The sequence below is a fragment of the Gopherus evgoodei genome, chromosome 5 (genome assembly GCF_007399415.2).
Source record: "Gopherus evgoodei ecotype Sinaloan lineage chromosome 5, rGopEvg1_v1.p, whole genome shotgun sequence".
Taxonomy (NCBI): Eukaryota; Metazoa; Chordata; order Testudines; family Testudinidae; genus Gopherus; species Gopherus evgoodei.
The window spans coordinates 26,447,697-26,466,796 of NC_044326.1; the positions used below are offsets into that span (position 1 = coordinate 26,447,697).

The 19,100-nt window shown below is 42.0% G+C and overlaps 1 protein-coding gene across 2 annotated transcripts in view; it reads right to left on the minus strand.

Annotated features, from left to right (window-relative positions):
* The window catches only part of STK32B (serine/threonine kinase 32B), a 257,437-nt gene that overhangs the window by 91,801 nt on the left and 146,536 nt on the right, over positions 1-19,100 (minus strand). For both annotated transcript variants that reach the window (XM_030565483.1, XM_030565484.1), the window contains one exon: positions 12,959-13,132. In XM_030565483.1, coding sequence (XP_030421343.1) covers positions 12,959-13,132 — 174 coding nt within the window. The remainder of the gene's footprint in view (positions 1-12,958; positions 13,133-19,100) is intronic.

Below are 19,100 nucleotides of genomic sequence, written 5' to 3' on the forward strand. Positions count from 1 at the left end.
CACACTGCAGCGCTGGCCCTACACAGCTGTACTAACACAGCTGTAACTACCAGCGCTGCAAAACTGTAAGTGTAGCCATCCATACCCTTAGTAGTAACAATGCTGATACTCCATCAGCATTACAGTTAACATGCTGCTACCTCCAGTGGAGCTGATACCAGTGATAAGGAAATGATGGGAGATTTACATTGACTTCAATGAGCTTTGGAACTGGCCCTTCTGCGGGCTTAATGTAACCCCACTTCATGAAACCCTCATCTTTACCCAGTATTTACATGTGATAGGAACCAATTTTCAAGCTCCTTTACTTTTACAAAAATGCAAGTCAGCTAAAAAGTACCTCCTAAAACCCACACCAATGTACAAATATCTTAATTGGAACAAATTCAAACAAATATCTTTAGCTATTTCTCTCTCATCTTTATTTGGGAAAATGTGGCCTAGCTAAACACTTTCAATTCTTTAATTTCATCAATAGGTGGCAGTAGTGATATCTACATTTGTAAAGTATGCATAGTGGTCACCCTTAAAAACTTATTGATTTTGCCTTAGAGAAACAGATAAACTTATTTCATTACAAAGCAATGGCCATTTTTAAAGGGTGACCACTGTACTTGGTCTTTCCCACAAGCACAGATCAGCACTATTCTGTTATTCTTCATTGGGCTGGTACTGTAACATCAGCTGAATTTACTTACATAGATTCTAGCACAGTACTAAAACCTGACTGAATACAAAGATTCTGTCATTGTATTGTATTTCTATATTTGTTTGCAGATCCAATATGATTTTGTTGCAGATTTGTTTAAACTTTGCATCATAGCAGTGAAAACAGATACAGATTGCAATGCAACATGACACCAGCCCCATGAAAGTTTTCTAATACTACAAGAGCTTGGTCCAGCAAAGAGGTGAGCACATAGGGTGACCAGACAGCAAATGTGAAAAATCGGGATGGGGTGGGGGGCAATAGGCGCCTATATAAGAAAAAGACCCAAAAATCGGGACTGTCCCTATAAAAGCAGGACATCTGGTCACCCTAGAGCACAACCATAGGATGCTGCTGAGCACCGTCAGCTCCCACTGTGTTCAATGGGAGTTGAGGATGCTCACCACCCAGGAGGAGTTCTCAACAGCTCACAGGGAGGCATTGGGCAGGTTCCAGCAATGAAAGATTGAATCCTCCAATATGGGCTGAATGGCTCCGTGGGGAGGAGTTCCCTAGAGTTCACTCTGATTGTTGTGTTAGACATCTTGGTCTCTGACCGGATCTACAAAGCAGGTGTACAAAATCAGCTAGCTATTATGTACCACGATTTTTAAGAACATAAGAACGACCATACTAGGTGAGACCAATGGCCAATCTAGTCCAGTATCCTGTCTTCTGATAGTGGCCAATGCCAGATGCATCAGAGAATGAACAGAACATTTCATCATCAAGTGATCTAGCCCCTGTGCCCATTCCCAGCTTCTGGCAAACAGAGACTAGGGACACTTCAGAGCATGGTTTTGCATCCCTGCCCAACCAGGCTAATAGCCATTAATAGACCTATCCTCCATAAACTTATCTAGCCCTTTTTTGCATCCTGTTATAGATTTTTAAAAGCAAATATGAATTTTGAATGCCTCCATTTTTGACTGCCCAACTCAAGACATCTAAAAAGATAATCGGTACCTAATTTTCATAAAGCACTGTGTATCCACCGAATGAGAAGCAGGCCCTTTATGCTTTATCAGGTTGGGCACCCAAAAATGGGAGTGACCCAAACTTCTAGTCATTTTAGAAAATCTTGGCCATTCTCTAAGAAACATTTTCTATGGAGCATTAATGCATGCTGCACTTAATATTGAATGCAAAGATGAGATTTTTAACACCATAAACATTGGGACACTTACTGATAGATCCCACAGTCCCATGATACTGCTTCCTTGTACAAGTACATTACAAATGGATCTTAGTTTACAGAATGGCTGGTCCCTAGCAGAGTATGCCTTATGCTAATTCCTGCAATGCATAATTCATCATTCCAATAAAAGATGACTGATCAGCCACTTTAACTAGGTTGTAAACATCAGTCATGATAAGTCTGTTTCATTCAGATATGCCCACTAGGTTATAATCAGACAGGACAATTTTTTTTTAAACTTTTCTTTTTTTAAAAAAAAATCTGTGCATGGAAAAAAACTGCAGGGATTCTGCTCAATTTTGGAGAGATTTTCTAGGTTTTATTGAAGGACTTTTTACAGTTTTCGAAGAGAATTTTGAAATGCATTACAATGGCCTCTGACTCATAGCCTGAATCAAGTTACTATAGGGTTCTTGAACCTTTAAAATGCCATGAGAAGGTATAAAACATTAGCATAGTAAAGCACTGGTTTGCAATCTCTTGGCTCATCTAGACTGCAGTGCTAAAGCTTCTTCTAGATTTTGCACGTGACCATCTAGTCTGACCTCCTGCATAACACAGGCCATTCAATTTTACCCAGGAATTACCTACCGTGAAAGAAATTATTCTTTTCTAGGTGAAAACTATCAAGCCCAATAACTTGCAGGTGAGCTAGAGTTTACCTTTAATCTTGATTTAAAGATTCCAAGTGATGACGAATTTACTATTTCCCTTATTCCTAATTATATTTTAATCCTTTGTGGAAGCATGTCCACATTACAATAATACTAGAAGAGGCTCAGAAGTAGATCAGCAGAGCTTTGGCAGAGCTGTAGGAAGAAAGCTTTACAAATATCTGGCTATATAGCCAGCACTGAACAAAATACAGCAAACATTTTTTTTTTTTTGTAGAAAAACATGCTACTAAAGAAACAATGCAAAATAAACTCCACAGATAATCAAAGTCTAAGATTAGAACAACACATAAGAGTTGCAAAGAATCAGCACATATCAATTCAAATACCGATATAATCACAGTTGATGCTGCTGTAATCTTTTCAGCTTCCTAGCTTCAACTGTTTCTGGGATGTTCACCATATGTGAGTACAGATTCATACTCCTTGAGTGAATCACTCGTTGAGAACACACACAGTCTCTAATAACCATAGGAAACATAGTTCACTGGAACGAGATAATCTTCTCCAATGCCAACTTATCAGATCCAGCAGAAAACAATACCTATCACACAGAGTTGCTTCGGACATCAGAGCTGATGTAGTATTTCTGAAGACTAAGAATAAAGTTGCTACCAAAGCAGATGAAGAGATCAGCAATGTCCCATCAACAAACATACAAGTATAACTGGCTCCTTCTAGGTACAAAGGGGACAAAGTGGGCCAGGTCCTGTTCTCAATTATACCTGTGGAAATGCATATACAAGCATAACTGAGAACAGAATTTGATCCCATGAATTTTGTCCTGCATAAGTGGTCTAAAAGAAGGGCATAAGGAGCTCATCATTATTGACTACTTTATCAATTAGGAAAAAGCTCAGCCTGGAAAATGTGTGCGGAATGCATGTATGTGTTTGGCTTCCTGCCAAGAAGGCCCTATTTCCTGAACTGTCAAGTTTCACCCTAGATACAGTCACCCGTTGAGTCTCAAAGAGCCTAACTGACATGGAAGGATAACGTCACGAAGAGACGTGTTGTTTGAAAAGGCATCTCTATTGCTATATTTTAGTTGAAACTCAGGAATAAAGATACCATCTAACAATTGAAATGGGTGACTATGGATTTTTGGGGGGCAGACAATGATTCTGACTGAGACTGCGTTTCTTTTCAAGGAGACAATTATTCTAGTCTGATATGTAAAATATTTGTGTGAAACAGAGAGATAGGTATTGCTTAATAATTCTATTTCTTCAGTGTTAGATCTTCTAAAATGTAACTTTTTGACATGAAATCTTCCTCCCCAAATCAAGTAATAATTAGTCCTGATGCAGACTAAGATAAAACTTTATGGCTAGAAAAGCACATCTTTGTCCATATATTCATAAATTTTAGCTTCATGTGCACAGCCCTTTTATGGGAGATGGGGAAATGGGCTACAATTTTAATTAATGTGGAACTCTGAGAGAGTCTGGGTCTGTCGGTAGGTTTGTGTAGAAGAGTTGGAAGAGCACCCTACATGGAAAATTCTGCAGGGCTAGTGCCTAAAGTTAAAACTAGGCAGAGCTTTATAGCTGAAACACTTAAAGCCAGAATTATAGATGACTAAATCACTTAATTAGCACAATAGCTTGCAAGTGTGACATTCCTGAAGATAACTTTTTACCCCAGCCTGTCCCGCTAAAAGAACTATATTATTAACAGTCTTTGAGTTTCTTTCAGAAGAGAGGCCTGTTGTTCCTTGAGTAAGCATGTTGATCAGATCTTCTTTACGGAGGGCAATCTCTCAATGTCTGCAGTAAACAACTTGAGAAGCAATGTACCAAATCGAGGAGTTCATTTCTCACATCAGTACCTCCTCCATGAATACCTAAGAGAGAAAATTTCCCCTGACAGTGCTTCCTTCTTCTCTGTATTAAGTCCTACATAGAATATGCATGAAAAGGACTAGATGGGAATTTTTCAAAGGTACAGATTAAGGCTGCGTGAATTGTTCAATATGAACTGCAAAACTATTCAAAATCAGCTTGGCCTTGAGTTAAAACAACTCTGTTCATCTGTTCAAATTTTATTCATGCCCATTATGGTGAAGGGCATCTGAAAGTGGGTAGGCCCCATCCAACTTCCCCCTCCGTTCCCTGTCCTCTGATGGCCCCCCTGGGACCCCTGCCATATCCACCCCTCCCTATCCCCTGATCGCCTCCAGACCAAGGGTCTGTTGCCGTTACAAGTGGGGGCTTGTCCAGGATTTCAAATAGGAAGTCTCTGAAGCTCGGGACACGCTCCCTCAGCTAGGGGAAGTATGTAAACCACACACCTCCTGGGTGAAGTGTTCTGTCCCATCTAGTGGCAACGAGATGACTTGGAGAGAGTTAAATGAATTTGCTCTACAACCTTAGCTAAGAGACAGTTGGCTTTTAGCTCATGTGGTAGAGGCTCCAGAGGTCCCAGGTTCTAGCCTGCCCACAGGTGACCGGGGTCTGTTGGTGTTACATTTGCACAATCTGGAACATGCTCACATTATCTAGGGGGACTCTCATTCAGAATCAGAGATATTTAACTACAGTGCTGCTTCATGAGGGAAAACTACATGACTGTTAGAATTGAAATTAATGGAGGACATTGAAATATTTGAAAGCTGCCACATAGGGAACTCTCAGAAGGCATATGAGAATAAAGGGGAAATAAAAAAGGAGTCAACAAAGGCACTTCAAAGAGAGAACTCTTGAAAAAAAAATACAAAATCAATCAAATTTAGCACATAAAGCTCTCTGAGTCAATCAATAGCATGACTCAATATTGTGACTCTCCCCTTCTCTCTCACTCTCCATACATCCAGCTAAGTCAGAAGTTACACAGCTCATGCCAAGCTCATCTGGACTCTCACAAAACTATCTTGGAATCTGCTGAAAACATTTGTGAGTGAAGGACAAGATGGTTCTGTGCTATAAAAGTGGGTGCTTGTGAAATACATTTTCCATCTACAGTAAGACAGTATGCAATGTTGTTATAGCTGTGTTGGTCCCAGGTTATTAGAGAGACAAGGTGGGTGAGGTAATATCTTTTATTGGCCCAACTTCTGTTGGTGAGAGAGACAAGAAGCGTCTAAGAAGAGCTCTGTGTAAGCTGCAAAGCTTGTCTCTCTCACCATCAGAAATTGGGCCAATAAAAGATATTATCTCACCCACCTTGTCTCTCTACAGTAAGATAGCTCAATAGACAAAAGAATTCCTGCAATGACAAAAATTCCACAAAAATCTGCATTTTCTTATCTTTGCTTATTGCCAGTCTGACAGTATTAAAAAAAAGCGTTCACTGTAAAGAAATACTCAAGAGAAATGATAGGAAACCCCAAAGAGGCACTCACAGTAGCTGCAGAGTAAGGTAATGCATTTTTCACCTACTAAAACTGAGACATGAGGTATGTGCAAATGGCCCATCTGTTGCTGTTGGGTCTAGTTTATTCATGCTGTATCCTTATTAAACCACTTAAACTTTTTTATGTCTTCATCAAAAATACAAACCAGAATAATTTAAGAATAATTAATGCAAAACTGCTCCTTTACCCATTATTGGACAGAATGAGCCCATATGCAGGAGATCAGAAGAGGTGCACATAGGACAGTTCAACAGCAGAGTTGACCTGAGCTTGCACTCTGTAAAAGAATATAGCAGTGACCACTGGTGTGGATGGTCTTTTTCCTCCCAGAGGTATGCATGGAGCACCTCAGCACACCTCACAGAATCCGATAAGTGATACAGACTCAATTGATAAAGTCAGCAATTGTATATACTCTAGAAATCTAGACTTCAATATTATTCCCCAACGAACTTTGTTAAAGGGAGGTAAGACATGTGATGAATCATAAGATAACAAAGGGTTTGAGGTTGTTTTACAGCTTCAAAATAAATGACTGATGATAATTAAGAATAAAACTAGAACTCATTCTCATAGGTGAAAATGCAATTCAAATGGTAAAAGTTATGATTTCTGAATATGAGTAATTTCTTATTCCTTTATAAGGTATCATTTGAGATTAAATGTTTTTATGCCAAGAATTACATTCTTGTCTATCAGTACTAGGCTTACAAATGCTCAGTATTTTTTCTGTACTTTGTTGTCTGCATGGTGTTCATTTTCTTGATGATTTGATACATCATCTAATTTTCTTCTCTTATATGAGATTTTTATTCAGGTTCCACATTTTTCCTTTGGAAAGAATGCAAACTTGCACTTCATTCAAAAGCTCAATAAAAAGAATCAAGCCAAGAATGGAGAAATACACATGAAGATAATTCAGGGAACAGGCATATACGAATAATAACCACACATGGGATATCTTTTCCTGTTCTGTCTACTTCAAGATGCTATTACATTTCTTGTTCATTAGCTTGTTTTTGACAGCAAGAAAAACTCTAGTATAGGCTGCAATCTGACATGTTCTGTCATTTACATACATTACTTTTGAACATGCCCTGGTAGAACTCAAAGTTGGACTGTTTTAGTTCCTTCCACATCTGAACTTCAGTGAAGAAAAAATGGTCCTTATTTCCACCTGCCCTATCTTATCTACCACTTACACTTTATGTGGATAATTTTATACAGGAATCACTACTTGGGAATTTATAATTTTGGCATATTATTTTTGGAGCCATAAGTAAAAGTCTATATAAAAAACAGAAGTTGTAAAGGCATAGAAATGTTACCTAACTCTACAGAATCGTTGGTATAATCACTCTCTGAATGGGTCATCAGCAGGGTAGAACTTGTGAACTTTTGCATTGCAGCATAGATCTTTGCCATTTGAACTAAAAGAATAACTCCTGAAGTTAGTAGCAGTGGTAAGCTGTTATCTGGTAGTGGAGCAGCCACAAGAGGGAGACAACACACACTTTGCTAGTGTGTGACACTGGCAGCTATATAACCTCACTATCACCCCTGATCTCCTCACTACCACCCATAATCATAATAGATTTGCTCTTTCCTGTCAAAAGTGGAACTTTCAGCAGTGCCAATCAAAATGGTGAGGACCATAAAATCACGAGATGGGTAGGCGAGAGAAAACAAATGCATCACAAACAAAAATCGTGGCAGATTGACCATTTTGAGCTTTACACTATTACTGGAAGGGTATTGTAATTTTCTTTCCAGATATCTGTCATATCCAGTCTCAGTCTTCACACTGTGAAACTGCCAAGTGATGATAAAATTGTAAGGACAACACAGTTAACTGAGGCCTATAAAATCCACTTACTCCTAATAAGAGAGAAAAAAAGTAATTCTACCAACATGGCATGTGTTACAAGGAAAACATCTATAGAATCATGGCGCTACCATTCCTCAGAGCTAAGCCTCTATCTGCAAAAGCATCCTGGATTCAACTCTTCAAGTAAACACGGTAAGAAATAGCTGGCTGAAAATACGCAGCCCAAGTTATTCAGACTGAAAATGTGTAGCATATTAGCCAACTGCTGGTGGGTTTTGTTAAAATCTATGAGCAGCAAAGCTTATGAGGGGAGGGAAGGTGTGTTGGTCATGTCTGAAATAATAATAAGAACATAAGAATGGCCATACTGGGTCAGACCAAAGGTCTATACAGCCCAGTATCATGTCTACTGACAGTGGCCAATGCCAGGTGCCCCAGAGGGAATGAACCTAACAGGTAATGATCAAGTGATCTCTTTCCTGCCATCCATCTCCACCCTCTGACAAACAGAGGCTAGGGACACCATTCCTTACCCATCCTGGCTAACAGCCATTAATGGACTTAAATTCATTGAGTTTATCTAGTTGTCTTTTAAACCCTGTTATAGGTCTAGCCTTCACAACCTCCTCAGGCAAGGAGTTCCACAGATTGACTGTCCGCTGTGTGAAGAAGAACTTTCTTTTATTTGTTTTAAACCTGCTGCCCATTAATTTCATTTGGTGGCCCATAGTTCTTATATTATGGGAACAAGTAAATAACTTTTCCTTATTCACTTTCTCCACACCACTCATGATTTTATATACCTCTATCATATCCTCTCCTAGTCTCCTCTTTTCCAAGCTGAAAAGTTCTAGCCTCCTTAATCTCTCCTCATATGGGACCGATTCCAAACCCCTAATCATTTTAGTTGCCCTTTTCTGAACCTTTTCTAATCTCAGTATATCTTTTTTGAGATGAGAAGTCCACTTCTGTATGCAGTATTCAAGATGTGGGCGTACCATGGATTTATACAAGGACAATAAGATATTCTCCGTCTTATTCTCTCTATCCCTTTTTTAATGATTCCTTACATCTTGCTTGCTTTTATGACTGCCACTGCACACTGCATAGATGTCTTCGGAGAACTATGCACGATGACTCCAAGATCTCTTTCCTGATTAGATGTAGTTAAATTAGCTGCCATCATATTGTATGTATAGTTGGGAGTTATTTTTTCCAATGTGCATTACTTTACATTTATCCACATTAAATTTCATTTGCCATTTTGTTGCCCAATCACTTAGTTTTGTGAGATCTTTTTGACGTTCTTCACAGTCTGCTTTGGTCTTAACTATCTTGAGCAGTTTAGAATTCCTGCAACATTCATCCAAATTTAACCTGCAAGAAAATCACTAGCTACAAAACTTAATTCAATTTTGTTTTGTGTGGTTGCCTTAATACAGAATAAGCCTTCTACTCCTGCCCGAGCTTAGACTGGAGAAGTAAACTGGATTAAGTTTAGAAGTGTGAGCAACAAGGGTGATGTTGTGGTGGGAGTCTGCTATAGACCACCAGACTAGGGGAATCAGGTGGACGAGGGCTTTCTTCCGGCAGCTAACAGAAGTTACTAGATCGCAGGCCCTGGTTCTCATGGGAGACTTTAATCACCCTGATATCTGCTGGGAGAGCAATACAGCAGTGCACAGACAATCCAGGAAGTTTTTGGAATATGTAGGGGACAATTTCCTGGTGCAAGTGCTGGAAGAACCAACTGGCACAGAGCTCTTCTTGACCTGCTGCTCATAAACTGGGAAGAATTAGTAGGGGAAGCAAAAGTGGATGGGAACCTGGGAGGCAGTGACCACGAGATGGTCGAGTTCAGGATCCTGACAAAAGGAAGAAAGGAGAGCAGCAGAATACGGACGCTGGCCTTCAGAAAAGCAGACTTTGACTCCCTCAGGGAATTGATGGGCAGGATCCCCTGGGAGAATAACATGAGAGGCAAAAGGAGTCCAGGAGAGCTGGCTGTATTTTAAGGAATCCTTATTGAGGTTGCAGGAACAAACCATCCTGCTGTGTAGAAAGAATAGTAAATATGGCAGGCGACCAGCTTGGCTTAACAGTGAAATCCTTGCTGATCTTAAACACAAAAAAGAAGCTTACAAGAAGTGGACGTTTGGACAAATGACCAGGGAGGAGTATAAAAATATTGCTCAGGCATGCAAGAGTAAAATCAGGAAGGCCAAATCACACTTGGAGTTGCAGCTAGCAAGAGATGTTAAGACTAACAAGAAGGGTTTCCTTCAGGTACATTAGCAACAAAAAGAAAGTCAAGGAAAGCGTTGGCCCCTTACTGAATGAGAGAGGCAACCTAGTGACAGAGGATGTGGAAAAAGCTAATGTACTCAATGCTTTTTTTTGCCTCTGTCTTCATGAACAAGGTCAGCTCCAAGACTGCTGCACTGGGCAGCATGGCATGGGCAGGTGGTGACCAGCCCCCTGTGGAGAAAGAAGTGGTTTGGGACTATTTAGAAAAGCTGGATGAGCACAAATCCATGGGGCCGGATGCGCTGCATTCAAGGGTGCTAAAGGAGTTGGCGGATGTGATTGCAGAGCCATTGGCCATTATCTTTGAAAAATCATGGAGATCGGGGGAGGTCCTGGATGATTGGAAAAAGCCTAATGTAGTGCCCATCTTTAAAAAAGGGAAGAAGGAAGATCTGGGGAACTACAGGCCAGTCAGCCTCACCTCAGTCCCTGGAAAAATCATGGAGCAGGTCCTCAAGAAATCAATTCTGAAGCACTTAGAGGAGAGGAAAGTGATCAGGAACAGTCAGCATGGATTCACCAAGGGCAAGTCATGCCTGACTAACCTAATTGCCTTCTATGAGGAGATAACTGGGTTTGTGGATGAGGGGAAAGCAGTGGATTCCTTGACTTCAGCAAAGCTTTTGATACGGTCTCCCACAGTATTCTTCCCAGCAAGTTAAAGAAGTATGGGCTGGATGAATGGACTATAAGGTGGATAGAAAGCTGGCTAGATCATCGGGCTCAACAGGTAGTGATCAACAGCGCCATGTCTAGTTTGCAGCCGGTTTCAAGCAGAATGCACCAAGGGTTGGTTCTGGGGCCGGTTTTGTTCAATATCTTCATTAATGATCTGGAGGATGGCGTGGACTGCACTCTCAGTAAGTTTGCAGAAGACACTAAACTGGAAGGAGTGGTAGATATGCTGGAGGGTAGGGATAGGATACAGAGGGACTTAGACAAATTAGAGGATTGGGCCAAAAGAAACCTGATGAGGTTCAACAAGAGTCCTGCACTTAGGATGGAAGAATCCCATGCACTGCTACAGATAGGGACCGAAAGGCTAGACAGCAGTTCTGCAGAAAAGGCCCTAGGGGTTACAGTGGACAAGAAGCTGGATATGACTCAGTGTGTCCTTGTTGCCAAGCAGGCTAACAGCATTATGGGCTGTATAAGTAGGGGTACTGTCAGCAAATAGAGAGACGTGATCATTCCCCTCTATTTGACATTGGTGAGGCCTCATCTGGAGTACTGTGTCCAATTTTGGGCCCCACACTACAAGAAGGATATGGAAAAATTGGAAAGAGTCCAGTGGAGGGCAACAAAAATTATTAGGGGGCTGGAATGCATGACTTATGAGGAGAGGCTGAGGGACCTGGGATTGTTTAGTCTGCAGAAGAGAAGAATGAGGGGGGATTTGATAGCTGCTTTCAACTACCCGAAAGGGGGTTCCAAAGAGGATGGATCTAGACTGTTCTCAGTGGTACCAGATGAGAGAACAAGGAGTAATGGTCTCAAGTTGCAGTGGGGGAAGTTTAGGTTGGATATTAGGAAAAACTATTTCACTAGGAGAGTGGTGAAGCATTGGAATGGGTTACCTAGGGAGGTGATGGAATCTCCTTCCTTAGAGGTTTTTAAGATCAGGCTTGACAAAGCCCTTGCTGGGATGATTTAGTTGGGGATTGGTCCTACTTTGAGCTGGGGGTTTGACTAGATGACCTCCTGAGGTCCCTTCCAACGCTGATAGTCTATGATTTTAAGTATCCTACCAGCTGGAATAGATACGATATGATTCCGCCCTCTTCATTTTGAGTCAGAACGTCCTTGTAATCAGCTCTCTCATACAACAGCAAAAGGGAGTACTAGTGGGTGGACAGGATGACGGGTCTCAATTAATTTGTTTAGAAGAATCTATTTATATTGATTACTGTCAACCCTGTTGCATGAACAGTTTCAGTTTGGCCTCTGGAATTCAGATGAAACAATTACGGTGACACATGATGCCAGCTTCTCTTTCCACTTACACTGATGTAAACCAAGAGGAAACCTACTTAATTCAGTAGAATTACACCACGGTAAACCCAATGTAAGTTAGAGCAGAATCAGGCCCAGGATTTTTTTCTTCCACAGTTTGCTATTATTACCATCACAAGGGAACCCACCTCCATGCTCAAATTAGGTTTAGAAATATTCAGGAAATATTGAGGGATACCTGATGTGTGGCATGCTTGACAAAGAGTGATCATTAACACTGACTAGTACTATGACTCTTTAAATAGTTTAAGAGGCGGCAAACTAACAGATCATTGCAGCATAGAAAATGCCACAGAGAGGGAAAGAATACAGAGCCTGTAATTTCTTCCACTCTGTTCCTTTCTATTGCTTTTATATTACTCCTTGTACATTTCTAGCAATCTGGAAACTGACAGCTAATCCCCATCATCAGTCACTGTGATGCTCTTTGCTTTTTTCCCCCCTTCTGACAGTTATTCTATTGATTTAGAAATGTGTGTGTTCAGGAAAATTGTAAGGGAATTAAGAAAAATTAAAACATGTGGCCTTCAGAGTATTGTGTCTAACATTAAATAATCATGCATCACGGCTCTTGGATAAGAGGATAAACAAAGGGAGTATTACAAAGGGGAGTGTGGAAACAACAATATTGCAAGGCTGAGAAGAGGGAAAAAAAACACACCAGGGCCAAACAACTCCTGTTTACATTTATGCAGCAGAAACATCGCATATGTATCCACAGGCAAAACTGAGTTACACAAAACCAACCACATAATAAATGAGACACATACTGTACAAGTGCAATAAACAATTCCCAGTGTGGCTAAGTAAAGAAGTCCTACTTGTGGCATGGTCTACACTGTCTTTACTAACAGAATGAATGCTATTCACTTACCTGTGAATTATATGATATCTCTGCAAATAGTCCAGTGAAAGTGCCAATTCACAAATATATAATTTAACAGTTCCTTCGTTAAAATGCACATTCTGTTGTAGGTGGTAACGCAGATCCCCTCCAAGTAACAGATCTACCACCATGAACATGTCTTCTTCATCTTGAAAAGAATACCTGGAAGAAATAATTATGAAAATGAAAAAAAACCCCACCTGTTATTCAGTTCAATTCAATTAGTTGTTTTTGGCAAGGAAAGCTATTAAACTAACAAACAAACAAAAAACCAAGCCAGACCCTTCAGTTATCTAACAGAGGTAGATCTACCCAGGGTAGAATTACATTTTGCTCAAATGCAACAGACGGTAGTACTGGAGAAAACAAATACTAGCCCAACCCCGTGTTCTTTGTGCACCCACACCTCACTCTGACAACAGCAGCTCTCTTGGGTGCACAAGGAAAGCAGAATTGGGCCCATGGATGTCACTTGGCATTTTGATTTTGAGAAACATAGAACACCACTTTTAACACTGATTTATTGCTGGGCAGTATTTAGAAAACCTTTTGGGGTTTCTGTATTTTAAAATGCGGATGTATCTTCCAAATTCATAAATTGCCCCAGCAAGAAGCAGGAATAAAAATAAGGCCTATAAAAACCATGCTTGGTATTTAGATAAATGCAGTTATAGGTGACGAATCATAGGGTTAGAAGGGACCGCCAGGGTCATCTAGTCTAACCCCCTGCTAAGACGCAGTACTTATTGTGTCTAAAACATCCAAGACAGATGGCTATCCAGCCTCCTTTTGAAAACCTCCAGTGAAGAAGCTTCTTACAGTTCTTAGGAAGGTTTTCCTAAGATTTAATCTAAATCTGCTATGCTGCAGTTTAAACCCATTGCCTCTTTTCCTGCCCTCTATGGCAAAAAGAGAACAACTTTTCTCCATTTTTATGGCAACCTTTCAAGTATCTGAAAACTTCTATCATATCTCTCTTAATCTCCTCTTTTCCAAACTAAACATACCCAGTTCCTTCAGCCTTTGCTCACATGACTTGCATTCAATTCCTTTGATCTTCCTTGTCATTCGCCTCTGGATCCTTTCCAGTTTCTCTACATCCTTTCTATACATTGGTGACCAAACTGGACACACTACTCCAGCTGAGGCCTAACCAACACTGAGTCGAGTGGTGCTAACACATGCTGTGACTTGCATGCTATGCCTCTCTTAATGCAACCTAAAGTTGCATTTGCTTTTTTTGCAACAGCATCACATTGCTGACTCATGTTGAGGTTGTGATCCACCACAACTCCCAGATCCTTCTCAGCAGTGCTGCCTCCAAGCCATTTCCCCCCCATTCTGTATTTGTGCATTTGGTTTTTCTTTCCTAAGTGTAGCACTTTACATTTGTCTTTGTTGAATTTCAATTTTGCTGTCTTTAGACCAGTTTTCCAGTTTATCCCTCTGAATTTTAGATCTATTCTTCAAAGTACTGGCAACTCTCCCAACTTTGTGTCAGCTGTAAACCTGATCAGTATGCTCTCTATTCCCACATATAGGTCATTAATAAAGATGTTAAACACCACCATTCCCAGAATAGATCCCTGTGGAACCCCACTTGACATCTCCTTCCAATCCAACATCATTCCATTAATAGTTACTGTTTACGGTTGTTTAACCAGTTAAGGTAGTTCTGTCGAGCCCACATATCTCCAGCTTACTTATCGGAATTTCTTGTGGGACTGTGTCAAAAACCTTGCTGAAGACTAGGCAGAGGCAGATTTACAGTGAAACACAGGGTGCCCTGGCAAGGGGCCCCCCAACAACAGGGGCCCCCAGGCCCGGGAAGCTGCGGGGGCAGAAGTTTGGTCATGATGGCTCCTGCTGCAGGCTGTGCTCCACCAGCAGCCAAGCTCCTCCCTCCCCACCTCCTCCCCCCGAGTATGCTACATTCCCACCCCTCCTCCACCCCCTCCCAGTGCTTCCCCCGCCGCCAAACAATTGTTTGCCAGTGCTCAGGTCACTCTGGGAGGGAGCGTGAGGAACAGGGCCACAGCATGCTCTGGGGAGGAGGTGAGGAAGAGGCAGGGGGCGGGGCTTTGGGGGAGGGGATGGAATTGGAAGAGGGTGAGGCTTTGGAGGAGGGCCCCGCACTCCTCCTACACGCACACACATCCCAGTCCCCTGCCATGAACTGCTCAGAGCAGGGGGCTGGCAGCACCCCAATGACCCCAGCCCACCCCCCCGGTCCTCTGCCCTGACTCCTGCACCCCTCTCACACACACCCAGCCCCCTGCCCTCCCTGACTCCTGCACCCCTCGCACCAAACAGGAGCTGCCTCAGGTAAGTGCTCCACATCCCAACCCCCTGCCCCAGCCCTGAGCCCCCTCCCACACCTAACTCCGGCCAGACCCTGCAGCCCAACCCCCAGCCTGCTCCTGCATCCTAACTTCCTCCCAGACCCTGCACCCCCAGCCCTGAGCCCCCTCCCACACCCTAAGTCCTGGCCAGACCCCACACTCCAACTGTTTTTACATTTTTTTTTAATAATGAGCTCTTATCCAAAGTGCTTTACAATCGTTAGCTAATGGTACAAACAATATTTGGAAAAATCATTAAGTGGTCCACCGAGACCCTCAGAGATTTTCAAATGGTCTGTGGAAAAATAAGTTAGACTACAAAAACAATCAGGGTACCTCACTTTACTTTCATTTACTTCCTATTATTTATATGAGGAGGATGAAAGAAAAAAATGACAAACTGGGGAGAGGGGAAGATAAGAGAGAATGTTCTTTTTTTTGGCTAGGTCCCAAGGAGGGGCCCCAAAAATGAAGCTGAGCACTGGGCCCCACTAACTCTAAATCTGCCACTGAGTCCAGGTATATTATGTCCACCTATCTACCAAATCAATTACTCTGTCAAAGAAGGAAATTTAGCTGGTTTGGCAGGATTTGTTCTTGTTTAATCCATGCTGGCTGCTAGTGATTACCCCTTCATCCTCCAGGTATTTGCAAACTGAATGTTTTATAGGTTGCTCTAGTAGCTTCCCAGTTATCAAAATCAGTCTGACTTGAACCCCATTGATTTGAATTCATTCAAATTGGTCAGAAGATCTCCGACATGTTCTTTATGTATCCCAATCTGCATCCCTTCCTCTTTATCATCTGTGGAAACTTCGCTACTTGTCTGGTCACATTATTTTTTGGGAGAAGACTGAAGCAAAGTAGGCATTGAGCAGCTCTGCCTTTCTATCATCTTCTGTTACCAGCTCACCTTCTCCACTGAGCAGCAGATCCACACCGTCCTTTATCTTCTTTTTTTGTCTGACACATTTGAAGAACCCCTTCCAGTTGCCTCTAACATTTCTTGCCAGCTGTAACTCATTCTTTGCCTTGGCTGTCCTGATTTTGCCCCTACATGCTCATACTAGTCCCATGAATACTTCCTTGGTGACATGCCCCTCCTTCCATTTCCTGTCTGTATCTCTTTTGGTTTTTTGATAGCTAAAAAGCCCCTTGTGCAACCACATTGTCCTCCTATGGCCCTTCTCTTTCCTCTGCATCAGAATAGCTTGATGTCGAGTCTCTAGTATTACATCTTTTAGGAACTGCCAATCCCCTTCGACTCCTTTTCTTCCTAATTGGTATTTCCATGAGACCTTGCCTACTATTTCTCTGGGTCAGTTGAAATCCACCTTTCTGACGTCCAGAATCTGCATCCACTGTATTACCTTGCAGGATTGATACCTTTTATCATGTAGGATATATTCCTCACTCTGTGTATACAGTGGTGAGTTGGAGCCGGTTCTCACTGGTTCACATGAACTGGTTGTTAAATTTAGAAGCTGGTTTAGAACTGGTTGTTAAAGGGGTGGGCAATTGGGAGAGGGAGGTTTTTCAGTCATTATACTGACCTGTGAGCCACATCCAGCCCATGGGACTGTCCTGTCCAGCCAGCCTGAGCTCCCGGCTGGGGAGGCTCCCCAGCCCCTCTCCACCTCTTGCAGAATCTCAGCATGCCACGCCGCTAGTGCTCTGAACCGCTCCTGGGCAGCTCTGCAGCTCCTGCCACTTTGAGTGGCATGGTAAGGGGGTGGGGCTGCGAGCTCCAGCGGGCCGTGCGGCATCCATACACACCCTGAGCAGCATGGTAGGGGGGCCGGGCCGGGGCTGGGAGGAGGACTTGGAGGGGGCGGAGGTTCTGGACGGGCGATGATGGATGGGGGGTTGGGGCAGTCAGGGGACAGGGAGCGGGGCGAGTTAGGTAGGGAGTGGGGTCCTGGGGGGCAGTTAGGATGGGGGGATCTCGGGAGAGGATGGTCAGGGGACAAGGAGTGGGGGCGGGTGTTGATGGGTTGCGGGTTCTGAGGGGGGGCAGTCAGGGGCAGGACAGGGTGAGGGTCGGATGGGGGGGACAGGCTGTTTTGGGAGGCACAGCCTTCCCTACCTGGCCCCCGATACAATTTTGCAACCCCGATGTGCAGGGCTCAATTCAAACAGTTTTGCCGGGGCCCTGGCAGAGATGACTGGGAAAAAAAAAAACCACACACAAAAATACATGGGGCTTGTACTCTAATTTCTTAGAGTCCCTAAACATATGTTACAGAAATAAAGAATGGTTCATCTAGAAAATCTGTAGCAAAAATATGAGACAGAAATGTCTGTATTAGATTATTTTAATCAAACAGCTTTATACAGTCTGACTTTATTCCCAGACTCATGCTTTGCAAAATGAGGTTCTGCTTATCAGTTGTCACATATTTAAACTCTTTCCATTCTTTTAGAGCATGACCTTCTGTTGCACTTCTATGCATTTCCCAAATGCCAGGGGAAAAATACATATTTATTTGCATTATATTTGTTTCTTGATAAGTCAAATCTTTGAAGCAAAATAATAAAGTGGGGTGGCACATAGTGTGTACTTCCCTCCGCACACACACAGTGCACCTCAACAAAAGAAATGAAAGGCGTCATTTATGTTCAGATTTATTCCAGATGCTACCTACAACAGTGCCAGAAACCATCTCAAAAGTGATATTTACATACTTAGCTGATGTTTAAGACTGATTGCTTTTTTTCCTGTTGTGTTTTAAAATGGAGTGGTTGTAGCTTAAAGCAGATGAAACTAGAAAGGTGATCCACCTGTTACTTTGTCCGTAAGTGCCTGCTTGAACAAGACATTCTTAATTTTTTTTTTTTTTTTTTTTTTTTTTTTTTTTTACCATTTTTTATTCTGAGACAAGAAGTTGCAGATTTAAAAATTCCTGGATAAATGTAATGTCTAGTTTGGTTTGGAACTGGAGACGTCCCATGGTCTCTAAAATTATATCTTGGTGGAATGGATTATGAGAGGCCTCTGACCCCCACAAGGAGGATACATGGAGGCCACTTCCCTAAGGATGTAGGCATTGGCTACTAGAAAGTTGGATTTTTGATGTTGCTGTTATTAGCTTCCAAATACCATTTGCTGGAACACCGTGGCCTTGATTTTAAACTCATTTTCCAGGAAAAAGAATGAGTTGTGGATGAAAAATTGCACCCAGAACAGACTGTGTAGCTGAAAGATGGATCTGACTAATATTAAAGAGAAACAAATATGAACCTAAAGGTGGAATCTTGGCCCCATCCAAGTCAATGGCAAAAATCCCACTGATTTAAATGGAGCTAGGATGTCATCCTTAGTGAACAATTCTAGAGCCTGGTTTTCTGTGAATAAAAAGAATAGCACTGGTTAGCTATCCCCCAACCAAACCTTTAGTGCAGGCAACCTTTCAGAAGTGGGGTGCCGAGTCTTCATTTATTCACTCTAATTTAAGGTTTCACATGCCAGTAATACATTTTAACATTTTTAGAAGGTCTCTTTCTATAAGTCTATAATATATAACTAAACTATTGTTGTATGTAAAGTAAATAAGGTTTTTAAAATGTTTAAGAAGCTTCATTTAAAATTAAATTAAAATGCACAGCCCCCTGACGGGTGGCCAGGACCCGGGCAGCGTGAGTGCCACTGAAAATCAGCTCCTCTGCCGCCTTTGGCACACGTGCCATAGGTTGCCTACCTCTGCTTTAGTGTGTATCTTAGGAAAAGTGAATATATGAGTGTGCACATATAATAAAGAAAGGAGGAGAATCAAAGAAAGCAAGGGAAA